The sequence below is a fragment of the Nuphar pumila genome, chromosome 10, assembly GCF_984573655.1.
Source record: "Nuphar pumila chromosome 10, dmNupPumi1.hap1.1, whole genome shotgun sequence".
Classification (NCBI taxonomy): Eukaryota; Viridiplantae; Streptophyta; class Magnoliopsida; order Nymphaeales; family Nymphaeaceae; genus Nuphar; species Nuphar pumila.
In genome coordinates, this window is record NC_143258.1 from 112,741,354 (window position 1) to 112,757,697 (window position 16,344).

At 40.7% G+C, this 16,344-nt stretch overlaps 1 protein-coding gene across 2 annotated transcripts in view; it reads left to right on the forward strand.

The window, feature by feature from the left end:
* Positions 1–5,297: 5,297 nt before the first annotated feature.
* JMJD5 (2-oxoglutarate (2OG) and Fe(II)-dependent oxygenase superfamily protein) overlaps positions 5,298–16,344 on the forward strand; it is a 107,194-nt gene continuing 96,147 nt past the window's right edge. For both annotated transcript variants that reach the window (XM_090019747.1, XM_090019748.1), the window contains exon 1: positions 5,298–5,903. In XM_090019747.1, the coding sequence (XP_089875873.1) occupies positions 5,415–5,903 (489 nt within the window). In that variant the 5' untranslated portion in view covers positions 5,298–5,414. The remainder of the gene's footprint in view (positions 5,904–16,344) is intronic.

Consider the following 16,344-nt stretch of genomic DNA (forward strand, 5'->3'; position numbering starts at 1 on the left):
GTGCTCTTAGCTTTTTATCCTTGGTAGAGAGCAGCTTTGTCTGAATTCACAAAAGCTCTTTTCGAGCTTTTAAAGGATATCTTTTGCTTCAAGAAAACCTGCAGCCTATGAATTTCAGTCTTTACAAGGGCTAACTCTTCTATGACATCCACTTCACTTGAAGTGCTTCTAAGCTTCATACTCCTAGCCCTAATTTGCTTGACCCCTTTGCATTTGTAATCAAAGTATATATATAGTTAATTTGTAATCAAAATATAATCAAATTATGAATATAAAAGTATATGAGAAAATCAAAATATATATGTATAAGTGCAGTATCATCTCACTGACCCTCTTGGTGTTAGAACTGCTTGGCAAATGCTGGTTATGATCTGCTACGTTCTTCAAGCGAACACGTACCATGGAATAGTAATCGATATCATTGTCGTCATTGCGCCAGTTTTCAAGTTTGGTGAAGAACATGATGGGGTAATCGTTTGATCGACCAGTTAAACACCATAAGACACTTCTTCTATCACAAGGAGGGTCATGAGGTTGTGGCTGGGAATATCTAAATTGTCAGACCACTCGACTGGCCATTTGACATTCAAATTTATTCATATTGTGCAATCAAATGTCCTTCTTCCCAAGTTCCATGGCATGTATAACTACATCATTCTCATTATCTGCATCTTGTCTATAGGGGCACCACGTTACCTACAAAATAAAGTTTCATTCATGGTCAGAGTCCTATATTACATTATTTATAATAATATAATCACTTCTTTCATGTATACTTATATGTGCTTCGGTCACATTACACACCTTGTAGTGCAAAGGGCCCTTCTAGTCCCTCTTCTATTATTCCTATCTTCCTCTTTCTATTCGTCTAAGTTTTCTCCCTTGCATGACCCACTTCACATAGCAATATGTGAAAACCTAGGTACTTTGTTACGTCTAAGAAGGTCTTCTAATGGATATGTGCTCCCATATCCAAACCTGCAAGGATCATTACACAGATTAATACACAAATTATTACATAAAGATAACAAAATTATGTTTTCATATGAATCAAATCAAATCAATGAATCAATATTCGTACCTTCAATAAAACTAATATGCAAATGAAAATTTTTCTTCCACACCTTGACTCAAACTTTCATGGGTCGCAATGCTAAAAAAATATAACTATGAAACTCATCAACAAAATCGCATCTGATGTTGTGATATTCCAAAAAAGATTGTGAAATTCCAAAACATTTGCGAAATTCATGACAAGTTTTGCAAGGCACATTGTGAAAGTTCTTTAAGTGTTGCAAAAGTTCATACCTTAAAAAATTCTAAAAGAGTATCACATGAGATATTACAAAATTATGAAAAACTTGCGAAAGAACGATATTACGAGATTGCGATGAGTATCACATCGGTATTGTGAAATTCCTTTTTCTTGTGAAATTTTGTTCTATATAAATGATGATTCATTAATCAACCCCTTATTTGCATCTGGATGACCTGTTTTTGTAACCCTAGGGTTCTTATGGTCCCCAATCCTTTCGACAACATTCTGGCGACATTCTGATAACAATCAGGTAAATAGTTTTCCACTATTGTTTCCTTGATAAAAACAAATTTTTATCAATATTTAAGACTTTTTTTTTTAAATATGAGTAAGAAACAACAAAAATCTTTCTTTTGGTTTTGGATTAGACAATCTTGAGCGAGTCACAGGTGAGTACCCAAACACATCCATGGATTGAACTCAATCCCTAATTTGGACTTAGATCCCAATCCACCGGTGCAGCTAATTTAGCATTTGTATCCACAAACCATTCAAAGCAAGAAAAGATTATGATGAACATTAAAAAGGGTTTCAAAACACCCATATATATGTCATAAATATTTGCAAAGTAAATAAGTTCTAACATCCAAAATCAGGACACAAAATAAGATAGAAAACGGGTTTGAAGTCGTTATCCCATCCAAAACACAAAAGGGCTTAGGAGCCAAGGGGGTTGAGATTCAAAGAGATAAAGAAGGAGGTACAGATTCAGAGAGATAAAGGAGGGAAGAGGGCCTACAGGCCAAGTGGGTAGAAGAGGGAGAGAGAGAAAGTCAACCTCCAAGCAGGTGGTGATTTTCTTGAGAGAGAAAGTGAGGCAACTTGATTTAATTTCATATATCATATCCAAAATACAAAAGGGGCCCCCTTTTATAAGCCAAGAGAAGCTCCATAATAGCATTACCAATTACAAGAGATATTAAAATAAAGACACAACTAACAAGGCCTAATAAAATCAATTTTCAAATAACTAAGCACCTAATTCCCTACTTAGTAAAACTCTCCCTCAAGTCATCTTAAAGCGGGCTCAACTCACTAGGGCCTACTTGGGACTACCAAAGAAGGCACTTCAAGGGTCTACACGACTTCCTTGGAGGGAGTTAAGGCCCCTGGGTAGCACCAAGGGGTAGGGCCCACACACCTAGCTTAGGTGGTTGTTGTGATGAGGTGGCATGGCATGGCTTGCATACTCTGGAGCTTGGATAACATATTAGGATTGTCCTACAAGAGATCTGTTTGCAATTTTTGAACTATAAGAGTTGGATTTGGGTCTACAAATTTTGAGATTGCATCATTTCTGTATTTCTAACTTTCAAGATTAACTATAAAAATAGCACTTCTATCATCACACCTATATCTCAATCATAAATTATAAAGTCCAACAAATTGTACCTAGTTATGTTATTTGCCCTAAAATATTGTATGTCATCCAAATTACTGCGATGGAAATTACTAGCATTGGTTTGTCGATATAGTTTTACATCCCCTACAGTGATCCTCTCATCATGTACAATATCAATTGTTCATGAAAGTTCTTTATTGTCTGCACATTAAACATTTATATCCCTAATTGATTCAGGCAACTGCATGCTCTGCCTATTTGGATTATTTGATGAAGGCAAACCCAGAAATGCTAGGGTACATTGAGACCGATAATAAAGATCAATTTAAGTATATATTTGTATCCTTTCGTCCATTCATCGTTGAGTTTTTTAAATGATGTCATCTAGTTCTTATGGTAGATGACACAATCCTAAAAAAAAATATGAGTATATTATTATCGGATCATATTATTGATCATTGTGGTGAGATATTTCTGATAGCATTTGCAGTTGTAGATCCAGAGTCAAATGATTCATGAGTATGTTTTTAAAGCATATAAAGAAAGAATTCACACACTTTGACGACTATAAAGACATAGGAGAGTTGACAATGATCTCAGATAGGCACCCAAGGCTAAAGTATGATGTCCCACACATGGCCTAAATGTCATATTGAATATTGCTTGAAGCACTTGACAAAGAACTTTGCTAAAATTTTTTGGTTCACAAACAGTGCACTTTGGTGAAGCACAACTCGAGCAGCCATGAAACAACAATGTAATTATTTATTTATTTTTAAATCTAGGGGCAAAACTTAATTGCTTAAAATTATATTGTCACTGATGTGAAACCGAAACATTAGACCAACAATCACTTTTCAGCAAAATAATATGGGTGTTTAACATCTAATATAGCATAGAGCTTCAATCTATGAATTTTCTCATATGTGACAAGCTTTTAATTTCTCTTATTTAAAGGTTTTGCCTTATGCTGATAAAACTTTTTGATAAAATAAAGATTATCGGGTAGAAAATGTCAGGTGTTATAGTGTCTGAGGTAAAAGAAAAGGTAGAGGCACTGAAGAGAAGGACACCTCGATTCTGTGGACCCTTTTCCATCTTAGAGAGGACCGGTATAGTGGCTTATCGCTTGGACCTCTTTGCATGAGTCTAGGTCCATCCTATGTTCTACATTTCATACCTGAAGCCCTACAAAGGGTAGCCACCAGATAATCTCTCAGCTCGACTTGAGAGAAGTCTCTCAGCCACAACCCACCCGCATATTGAAAAAAAAAAGTGCAGAAAGCGCGATTGTTTAGCCATAAAAAGTGCTGGTACAATGGAGCAAGAACGGAGTGGACAAAGCGACATGAAAAGAAGATCAGATCACGGATCACTTTCTAGAGTTTTCGCCTTGAGGGCATGCGAGTTTGAGAGCGGTGGATTGTTACAGACCACCCTCAATCTATCCAGGGAGGATCCGTTTTGCCTGATTCGGATCTAAATCTGCCCAAGTGTCCCAGCCGGATTGCCTTCGGGAGGACGACCCTTTCTATTTGGATTCTTGCTTTCCTGGTCTATTGAGACTCTTTTTTTGATCTCTCTTAGTTCTTGTTCAATAATTAAACCATGAAGGAAACATGTTTCTCCCTCCACATACCCCTTTTACTTTTCCAGAGCAGGACGCCGTCCTAGGAGGAAACACTTTTCTCCCTCCTCCCTGCTGACGCCCCCCTTTTGGGATTATGCGCAGACAATACCAGATCTACAGAACCGTCCCTTCCTGGGGTTGGGTTCTGACATACCGGCAATTTCCAAACAAGGGAGCTTGATGACATTGCACTTAATTGGATTTCTCTAAATCAATAAAGACCACCACCTATTGGTTGGATTAAAACCTCTCTTCTTTGTTGCCTCCACCAAAGATGGTATGCTGGTTATACTATTCATGACAATACAGGTTGGTTTTATGAAACGGCATGTCTTGTATGCCAACATATTGCAGGTTCCACTGAAGCCACTTGATGGTTTGAACCTCAATAATCCTCCTTGTCATTAGTCGCACTATCCTTGAGCCTTCCAACAGGCATGGCACACCAAGTTAATACTGCTTTGCAGAAAAATATAAACCAGCTCTTGGACTTTACTATTATATTTTCAAGAGTGCTGATGATGCATATGGTCCAACAATTCATCCAGCTGTGTGGCCCGATCTTTTCAAGAGTGCGGATGCATATTGTTTCATTGGTTCCCGATTTCAATAGCTAATTTTAGCTCTCTATGCTTGTATTCAACAATCTTGTATCCTGGCAGCTCTAATACATGGTAAAATGGGCTCGAGAATGGTCAGGCTCAACCCAATTAAATTAGCCCGATCCAAGCCTAGTGATGGGTTTGGGCTGGAATTTAGTGTCCTAACGCGAATTTTGGGTCCAACCCGGCTCGTCATCTACTGGCTGGGTGTTCCAACAGGCGCCATTGAGCTTGGGGCCTACGGGGCCCTTATGGGCTCTCTTCGGGCTGACCGAGCCCGACCCAATACTATCCCTTAGGCGCAGCCCCGAACTTTTTTTTTTTTTTTATATTTTTTTTTCGGTCAAGCCCACAGCAGGGAAGAACGTTTAAAAGTGGCAAAATGGGCAACAGACAGCTATTTTCAAAGTGAAAACCTGGTGAGGGGAAAACCGGCGGCAAACTAACCCGGCCTTTCTCTCGCTCGTGGGTGGAGAGAAGGCGACGGCGTGGAGCGCCTGATCCTGCTTTTATGGGAGGGAGATGAAAAGAGGAAGAGTGCTCTCGTTGGAGTCCATGGAGACGGGGCTTCCGACGCCGACGCTGGACGCTGAGAGGCCGGGGCTGCTGCGGAGGATCGCGGACGAGGGAGGATTCGCTTTCGTGGCGCTGGCGGAGCTGGCCGAGTCCGGGGATGCCATCGCCGCGGAGGCACTGCAGGAGATGGCGTGGGAGCAGCTCCATTCTGGCCCCTGGCACGCCGTCGAGCCCTTCTGGCGCGACGCCTACTCCCTCTCCTGCCTCTGCCTCGCCCGCGTCCGCTGCGCCTCCGGCGACCTCCGCGCCGCCCTCCGCACCCTCGACCTCGGCCTCCTCATGGGAGGTCCCCTTCTGCGCTGCGACCTTGATCGGTCCGTCTCTATCCTCGCCAGGATGGCTGCGGCTGCTATGGGCTCCGACCTCTCCTCCTGGCCGGGCGGTGACTATGCCCTTTGCAGTGGACGGAGTCCGGACAGTGCCGCCTCTGTCAACGTATGATACTTTCTTCCTCTCTTTCTGTTGATTTCTCTTCTTTGGATCGCTGGAATTTGGAAATCATGTGCCTATCATCGATTTGACTTCCAGATTTTGATTTCCAGAGATTTCTTGAAATGCTCCAAATCCAGCTTTTCGTGTTCTTTGACACGACTAGGATGGAACTCGAAATCCTGGGCTTTGTAGGACAACCATAGGTGTCGGATATCCAGGTTCCGGGATTCAATATCTTGGGACATCCGGTTTCGCTGGAGTTTGACCAATGCACTGCTTTTATTGGATCTTTTGTGTAAAGTCCCAAAATTTTGACTTGTGATTTCGAAAACATTATCGAAAAACCTTTCAAAGATTTAAAGTTTTAACTTTTAAAAACGACAACGGAAGACATTTAGAAAGGAGCACAAGTCAACAATCTTGGGTACATTAGCTGAAAAACCATCATTCACATGAACAACAACTTAAAGGAATTGAGGAAATAAGGCAATAGATTAAAATTCTGCAGTTTATTACAAAATGAGCATTTTTCCAAAGTTCAATAATCTAAAAAAAACTCAAAAAGACTCAAAGCCAAGCCGCCAGCAGAAAGAAGGTAAATCTTGATCCATATTGCACCACGCCATCGACCACCTGTGAAGTCCTACTCCTCACCTGCCCATGAAATGGGTCAGTTTCATAACAAACCAGTAGGTGCACAAACAGATAAGTAGAATGAAAATGAAGCAGGACATTCATGAGATAAGCAGTTATGATATTAAAACAATCAATACAATTGTAATCTATTCTAACAAGTGTAATATATGCAAAGAGCTGTTAGTTGAAGCATTTCAAGCAGTGTAAGTCTCAATCATCTACAACTATTCAAGAAGATATTCTTTAAGTTCTGATATTAACTGGCCTGTGGGTACGCACAGACGCGAAACGTAGAAACAACCGAGACCGATCCGGGGGTTTATTATGTCAGGTGTTTTCATTAACCCGGATGACTGACTGATTCCGCTCCTAAGGGGACGGTCAGTGACCAAGAGAGTAAATCCCCAAAGGCATTTGTGGCCCATGGATGCATTCAACTTCTGCAGAAGTACCTGGGAGTTACCACCTAGGATAATTTATGGTAATCCCAATTCCCCTAACTCCGATGACTGGATAAAACCGAGTCTTTTGCCCGTGGAGTGGTTGTTAACAACCTGTCCATCGGAGTTTTTGTACCATCCATCCTCTCCCTTGATGAACCGTGAAGGTCGAATGTGTACGATGGGGTTTTTTTAACCACCGCCCTATCCTACATGCTCTGGTCTATTAGACCCACTCGAGCATCTTGCCTGTGAAGGCGAATGATCACCATTTATGTGATCTCAGCATTGTGCTAAATGCACGCATCGAGGTTGCTACAACCTCATCATCCAACCATCGTAACCCACATGGGACGTACTTGTCCAAAAGTACGATCGTACCTTCCTAGAGGTACAACTACGATGAGAGGGCAACATATAATGTTTTATGATTCTTTTGGTTCATACATGACATGTATTGCTCTTTGAGCAATTGGCCTGTGGAGGCCGACATTATCTCATCTATATCAATAAAGTGTTGAGTTCCCCCTTCAAGGTACTCCATGACCTCTCGTCAAATTTATACCATCCCTGCCTTAAGGTTCGGTTATAATAGTAATTGCAGTGAGTTTCTCTCCAGAAATGAGTCTATTCACAAAGTTTACATTAAGTATGCAATTTCAAAAGGATAAGCATGCAGGACAGACAATCACAAGTCAAGAAGTCCTACAGGTAAACAAGTATACCAATTAAACTACTTGATTCTCTCTAGAATGAGTCTACCCATAGAGTTTACTCTAAGCATGTAGTTTCAAAAGAATCAGAACGAGTAAAACACTGACTAACAATTCATAAATTAAATACTTCTTCAGATAAGCAGGTATGTAAAATAACTATTCTATCTCAGGAGTCTTATTTTATTTTATTCATCCAAAATCCTCGTGCGACTTTCCCCTACCTCTGGATGTCGTGCAGCTGCGTGCGTCTACGAGTGTAGATGATACGAGGCTCAGGCCGCGGAGCCAGAGCGGGGTTTGATGCGAAGTCTGCAAAAGTGTGAGTATTCAGCGCTACGTTAATTATCATGCGAAGAATAGAAAGTCAGGCCTGTCGATCGAAAAAGAGAGAGGAAGCAGGGGTGTGCCCCTGTTGGCCGAAATCAGAAAAGCGACAGGGGGCGAGCCCCTGCCTGCTGACAACAGCGGGGCGACAGGGGTTGAGCCCTCTGTCGAAAACACCGAGGCGGCAGGGGGTCAGCCCCTGCCGACCGCAACGAAGCGGCAGGGTCTGAGCCCCTGCCGACAGCCTCGAGACGACAGGGGGCCAACCCCTGCCGACAACATCAAAGTGGCAGGGGCTGAGCCCCTGCCGACAGACACGAGACGACTGGGGTCTAGCCCCTGCCGACAACATCAAATCGGTAGGGGCTGAGCCCCTGCCGACAGACACGAGACGGCAGGGGTCTAGCCCCTGCCGATGGCTATAAGGTGGCAGGGGACAGCCCCTGCCGACAACAACAAAGCGGCAGGGGCTAAGCCCATGCCGACAACATCGAATCGGCAGGGGCTGAGCCCCTGCCGATGGCAATAAGGTGGCAGGGGCCAGCCCCTGCCGACAACCGAGAGGCGGCAGGGGCCAACCCCTGCCGACAGAGAGAAAGAGATCGGGACGGGGGGGGGGTTGACAGGGGAGGTGGGAGGCCGCGGCAGGGGTTGTGAGCCGCCTGTTGGCCTCCCGGCGAGGTGACAGAGAGGGGGGGGGGGTGAGGAAGAGAAGATGGAGGAGAAGAGGGGGAGTACTAACCTGGGAGGAGACCGACGACGGCGTTGGTGGCGCTGGTGGCGTGCACAGGGAAGGAGGAGGGGGTCGTCGCGAGGGGAGCGAAGGGCTGTGTGCCTTCCCCTGCAGTGCTTTTAAGGGCCTCAGGGGGGGGGGGGGGCGATGAATGGGGAAACCCCAATGGGTTTCCCCTAATCTTCCCGAAATCGCAGGTGGAGGGGGGGGGGTGTTGCGGCGCTCGGGAAGAGGATTTAAAATCCTCTTCCTGAGTCGGGTTATTAAAACCCTAATGAAGAGGGGCCCGGGTCGGGTCCGGACCCGACCCGGCCCGAGTCTAATACAATTTTTTTTTAAAAGAAACATGGGTTTTACATTTTGCTTTTGGATTTCCGCTCAACTTGGAACTCTCGGGCCATTGCATTCCCAAAATTGGAATGGCCGTCTGGATATATCATCAGTTTTTACAAGTTGTGCTTGGATTATCTGGAGTTTGGATTCCATAATTGGAAAGTGGACCAAGACTGGAATTTCTTCATTTTTTTATTTGGTACATGGGTTTGGATTTCAAGAAAAGTCTGAAAATCTCCAAATTCCAGATTTTGGCCCAGGGCAAAAAGAATCCTGGACTTAGTTCCAGTTCAGGAAATCGATGTTCTAGAATAATCCGACGCAAATGGAGTTGCAAGTTAGAGTATCCAAAGGCATACCTTGGAAGAAATACTGCGTTGCATTATATCCAAGAGGTTTCTCAGGTTGAATTATTCTTTAAACGGTGGCAGTTGATGCCTGAAAACAATTCCTGTCAATGATGAATTTACTGATAATATGGTTGGTTTTGTCTGTTTGAGGATGTTACCATGCCCACTTGGCCCTTCTTTTTTCCTGTATAAGGGTCCACGACCCACTTGAGCGTTGTAATGGGGATTTTAGGCACAATGTAAAGGTAGTTTAGTCTTTTTTTTTGGTAGTTGGAGGGAACTATAAATAGTTTCAAAGTTGTAATTTCTCTATCTCTTGAATTTGGAAATGCTTCCTTGCCTCTCTAGACTTGGTGGATTTGGCTCTAGCAATTTACTGGAGTTTTGGCTCAATTTCTTGCAATTGAGAGTTTCCCTACACTCATCTCCCTCATCCATCCATCCCTAACCCTTCCTTCTCTTTTCCAAGCTAGCCGATCTCCCTTAATCTTCTCCTACCTTTATCTTTTCTTTATTTTTCCCGATTCTCATCATCAAATCCACATCCTAATCCCAACCAGTATCATTTTCTGGTACCAGAGCATAGATCCATCATCATTATCATCAAAACACTAAAAAATTTAGCCATCAAGAAAAAAAATCCAAAACAATTGTAGCTGATTTGAAGATCTACTCCATTTTTCACATGATGAATGGAGGAAATCATGTGCCACACCAAAATTCAAGTGAAAAACCATCAGATCGGCCTTGATTGCGTTGAATTCATGAAGGATGATCAGATCAAAAGTGGAATCAATCAGATTAAAGGATAATTGAAGTCAATCCGTCAAGATCAAGCTCATTCGACATGGATTCTTCTTGAATTCAACAAGATTTTCAATTTCACTGTGAAATTTGAATTGGATCGTGTTCTTTCAAGGTAGATTGAGTAGAAGTGGAGATCAGATCAAATTGAAGTGATTTGCATTCAATCTGATTGAAATTGAGTGAGAATTAGTGGATTTTCACGTTAATTGACGTGAAATCGATTTATCATGAATAACAATTCCCGCGATCTAATTTTTTAAGTGAAATTTGATTCTAGCATGTTCAGATCTGCCATTCCTTTGCTCAGATCGACCTGGTCTAGAGTTTAGTTCTGAAAGAAGAAGTAGATCTGGTGATTTATGACGAATTTGGTGAAAATTGAAGCATAGAAGCATTTTTCTGTCGAGAAGTAGTCAAGAGTGTTTAAGCATGTAATTTGGAGTGCTTTCTTGCCTCTGTAGAGGCTGGGTCAAACTTCTGTGTTCTCTGTGACACATCGGAGGAGGTGTTGGATGGAAGATTTCGGCGAGATTCCACTGAATTCCAACAAGACTCCCACTGGAAAACACAAAACTGCAATTCTATTTTAGCAGAAACTCCTGCGGAAACACATCTGAAAGATTTGCTTACTGGGAATTCATCAATTGTCAGTCAGAGCTCAAATTTGGGGTACAGATTCTACACATTTTGAATTTAATTTTAGGCTCTTGTTTTGTTAAAATTGAGTTTGTGTTTGCCTCTAGAAGCTCTCTCAAAGTCGGTGAAAATTCTGAGTTGAAACTCTGCTACTGTCCTGCTTAACAGAGTTTGAACTGAGTTAGAAAATCAAATTTGAGGGTCTAAACCAGTTCATAAATTCTGAAAAATTGTCCTGAAGTTATTAATGATGTGTAGTTGGCGTTGGTGTTGAATTTTGTAAATTGTTTTTTTATATCTCATGAATTGCTGGAATTACTGAACCCTATCCTGAACCTACTCTGTTCTAAATCTGTCACAGAACCAGAAATTTCCTTAGGGCCTGTTTGGAATCTGGTAGCTGGGATGGGCGTTTATGCATTTGGTGTTCCCGAAGTAAAATCTTGGTCAAACTACCTTGGTGGTCCCGTTTGGAATCTGGTAGCTGGGATGGGCATTTATGCATTTGGGATGGGAAGTGAGGTCCTTTCTCCTTTGTATTTACACTAAAGAATGGATTTGGTAGCTGCCACTTCTTCAAATGCATAAATGCACATGATTCCATCCAAACTACCAGATTCCAAACAGGGCCATAACCTGTGCAGTTGTGGCAATCAGAACCCTACCATAGAAAAATCTGAAAATTGCAGATGGTTAGCCTCTACTTTCAAACCTCATAAAATTCACCTCAATACCTTTCCTAGACTGTGAGATATTATCATTTTCCTAAACCCTGTTTTCTGTGACTGGGGAGACTACATTCTGTCACAGAACTGAACATTGTAGTATACCTATTTTCACCTACTTAAAGACTTTCTAAAATCCTCAAAACATCCCAGGACTTAGTTAACATTCTACTGATAGTGACCAAACAAAGAATCTTGGAAAATCGATTTGGAAAACCCGTGGTGCACATGAGATACAAAGAATCTTGTGCACCACAGGCAGTTCAACTTAGCAGCTGAACAGTTTAACAGTAGCAGAAATTTTTTTGAACTTGTTACTTGCATCACATATTGGCAACCTGTGGTGCACATGAGCTTGAGGGTTGAGACAACTCAAAATTAATGCCATTGACAAAGATATCAGGAGCCTCAAAGATGATGCAGAGAACATGACTCGAATGATGGAAACTTTGATGGCACGCTTGAATGCAAGTGCACAGGAGGTGAATAATGCACCATCTTGATCTCAGGCCAATGATAACTGGGAAGATATTGGGGGCAATGCACACCAGACAATCAAGTCTCAAGTTTCCAATATTTGATGGCAAAGACTTTACAAGTTGGGTTTTCAAGGCTGAACATTATTTCCCGGTGATGCAAATGCCCAAGGTGGAGAAAGTGAGTTTGGCTTCCATTCATCTTGAGGAAGATGCCAACTTCCAATGAATATCATTTTCTAGTAGAAAACAAAAAGCTGTGACTTGTTCTAGTACATAACTGAAATATAGGGCAATGGCAGCAATCACATCAGAGATATTATAACTAGAACATTTGCTTATGTCTTTACATCAATGCATTGGACAATTCTTGCTCTTGTGTGATAAAAGTGCAGTGGAAATAGCTAGTAATCCAGTGCAGCATGGTAAAATGAAGCATGTGGAGATCACAAACATTTTGTGAGAGAAAAGCTAAAACTAAATAATTGCAACGACCATTTATTCAAGGGATGAATCAAGTTGCTGATTTTTTTATGAGGCCTCTATCTACTGCTCAACATTGATATTTGAAAGGTAAACCGTCTATGGTCATAGACCAAGCATAATTTGAGGGGGAGTGATAAGAATAGACAGGTTATTTAAGGGTATTTCTGTCCAACTGTCTAGTCATAACAGCAGTCATAGCAGGGCTATTTCTGTCCATTTGTTTCTATTGGGTATGTTTGTAACATGTGTACTTATGAGGGATATTTATGTAATCTGTCATAAAAACTATTACCATTAATATATACTTGATGGGACTAGGGCCGCACAACGAGCCAAGCTAGCTCGGGCTCGGCTAGAGCTTGACTCATTTAAGCCTGGTTCGGATTCGTCTGAGTACGTAAATTAGCTGAATTTGAACAAAAACTCAGGCTTGTTAAATATAAACGAGCCAAACATGATCAAACATTCAAGCTCGATAAGCCCGATTAGGCTGGGCTTATATGGCTATATAGGTGCTAGTATATGGATATGTACATTATTTGTTGACTGTTAAGCACAAAAAGAAGTCTTAGCCAATTATGTAAGGTGTGTGGCTTTTGCATGTGAGGTGGTGGTTTCGAATCCCACCGCCTGCACATTAATTTTCTTTACCTATTTAAATGAAGCCAGCTTGGCTCGAGCTCACTCTGTACAGATAATATTCAAACTCGGCTCGAGCTTGAACACATATATTTTCTAACGAGCCGAGCTTTTCTAGCCTAAGCTCGGTTCAAATCCCGCTCGTGTGCAGCCCTAGATGGGACATCCCTAAAAAGTAGTTTCGTGTCTGTCACATAGGTGTGGATGCGGATGCAGGTGTTCAAATTTATCGAGGTACAACATATAGATGGCAGCGCCTCTTCCTTTCAATCAAGCTTCTAATGTTAGTGTTCACATTTATCGAGGTACAACATATTTGAGACACATTTGGTGTCTTGGAGTAGCAAGAAGCAAAAAACGGTTGCAAGATCCAATATAGAAGCATAATGCCGATCTATAGCATTGTCAACGATAGAATTTACATGGATTAGAATTCTTATGTCTTTGCATCAGAATAATGTAGAATATTTGTGTTATATTATGATAATTTAAGTTCTGTTTTGATATCTCTGAATCCAATGCAGCACAAAATAAACCACCACTTTGACGTGTGCCTTCCAAAACCCTATATATAGGGAAACTGGTTTGTGCAAACCACCTTTCGGGCAAACTGCATGCAGATGGGGCAGTTTCAACTGTTTTTTGGCAACCCTCCTCATAAATGTGTTTGGTATGGTCCATTTGCTATGAATCAGCACTTGAATCGTACTTTCTTGGCAAAAAAATTATTATTTTGTTGAGCCTTAAAATTCACAAAATTTGTGGGTTCATTTTCTAATCCTTAAAAAGACCTGCTCATAGTGTTGCAATAGGATGTTCCAAGAGCTGGTTCCTACCAAAGTTACCAGAAGCTTCTTAGGTAGGTGGGAAGCCCGCTTCCTGAAAACTCACTTTGGAATTGCGATACTCCTCGCTTCTGAAACTTGATGAGAATCTCGATTCTCCCACGCTTCTCCTATGCTTTCCAAACACTTTATCTATTCTTCTTATATATTTTCTCACTCTACTTTTCATGTTTTTTGTGTTTCCTCTTACGCTTCTCACTCACTTATGTTAAAAGTATATATATATATATATATTGATGTAATAAGTGAAACCCATTAGGAGTATTTTGGTCATTACACATTATGTAATTAGTAGTATTCATTAGGGTCTCTTTAGGGGTTTTCTTTTTATGTAATTTATTCTTTTCATTGAGGGCATTATAGTCCTTGTAATGCTCTCAAAATAGAGCTGTTGGGAGAGCTCCCAACGGCTATATTTCTAGCCATTGGGAGCACTCATAATGGCTCTAGATGCTTCTTTTTGTGTATAAATAGGGGAGAACCCCCTCATGTATTTCAAGCTTGTTCTCAAGCATTCTCTCGATAAGATCCTAATATTCTTTATGTTGTTTCTCTTGCCCGTAAGTGGCATTGTGTTCATGATTGTATCTTAACCCATAAGAGGTCTCTATTTGTGTATGTTTTCTTTCCCGTAAGAGGCACTTGTTTGTTTTGATTACATTCCATTACAACTTTCATGTGCTTTCTCTAAATTGACAATCATCATTTTTAAATTCTGTTAAAAATTTAATTCTTATATTAAAAAAATCATGAAATTTAAGAACAATCACTTTTATTTTAGTTTTTATTTGTGTTCCATTTCTGTTCCCATTCAATTCTTATATTGTTTTTTTTTTATTCCTCGCTTCCCGCTTCCTATACATTTTAAAATGCACCGCTTCTCGCTTTCACTTCTCGTATCGTTTCCCGCTTCCACTTTCTAGTCTGGTAACCTTGGTTTTGTTAAAAAGTGTATGTACATATAAATATAATTTATATATTATTTATATTTTTCTTTTTCTTCTCTTTATTTTTTTTTTGTATTTTAGGTTGTCTAGTTCATATTGAACTAGACTAGTTTGAATAGCCGTTAGAGGTAGTCCAATGGCTACAAATAGAGACGACTCTCTTGGAGCTCTCTATAGGCTCCTCTCTCTCTTTCTCTCTCTCTCTCAATGTATATAAATAGGGGTAACTCCCCTCTCATTGTAGCAATGCTTAAGCATTTTACGTGAATGAAATAAAGTTTATTATTTTTCTTTTGAGTTCTCTCATTTGTGCCCTTTTTTGGGTTATGATTAAAGTGTCTTTGATAGACACTTGTTGCAAGCATTTGTGCTTTCGTGGAAGATCCTCATTTCCTTACATGATATTAGAGCTTGAAAGCTTCTAGATCTTGAAAAGTTGCCACCTCGTTTTTTTGTGCCATTCTAGCAAGAAGTTGATTTGTCTCTTTGTTTGTGATTCAAGTGCTCTTGTGCCTACATAGTTAAAGAAAGAAGTGGTTCGAAGGATTGTTGACTATTCAAATATCGTGATTGTGCTCTTGCTCCTTTTTTCTCTCATATTTTTCTCTTTTTCTCTTTATTCTCTCTCTCTCTCTTTCGCCTTTGTAAGAATGGATGACAATGATAAAGTCGCCATCATGCCTGTAAAACTAAATGATACCAATTATGTGATGTAGGCTTCAATTATGAAGCATCACATTTGGGGGAAGGGGTTGTGGGGGTTAGTAGATGGTTCCGATTCGAAACCAAAACTAATTCTCATAAAGATTGAAAATGAGAAAGAGGTACCTCTCACGAAAAGAGAGAAAACTAAGACATTAGCTGCCTATGAGGAGAGAAAACTAAGACATTAGCTACCTATGAGAAAAAGTGGAAAGAATGGAGGATGGGGCATGCCAAGATCATGTCTTGGCTAATTAATATCGTAGATATCAAGAAATGCTCGTCTTGCAAAATTTGAGCATGCCAATAAGGCTTGAGAATATTTTAGAAATATGTATTCCTTTAAAGATATTGCATATGTGTGCAATTTACAAGACAATGTGCGAACTATAACTCAAAGGCACAAAAGTATTAGAGAATATTATAATGAGTTGTCCGAACTTTGGGAAGAGTTGGCTCTTCTTGAGCTAAAGTGACATTGTCTCGAAGATATCAAGCTTTGCCAAAAACAACTCGATATAGAACATTTTTACCAATTTGTAAATGGTTTGAGGTCGTAATTTGAAACAACCAAACTGACCCTTCTAAATAGCGGAAAAGTTTCCTCTATTGTTGACACTATTGAAGAATTAACTATAGAGAAAAATAG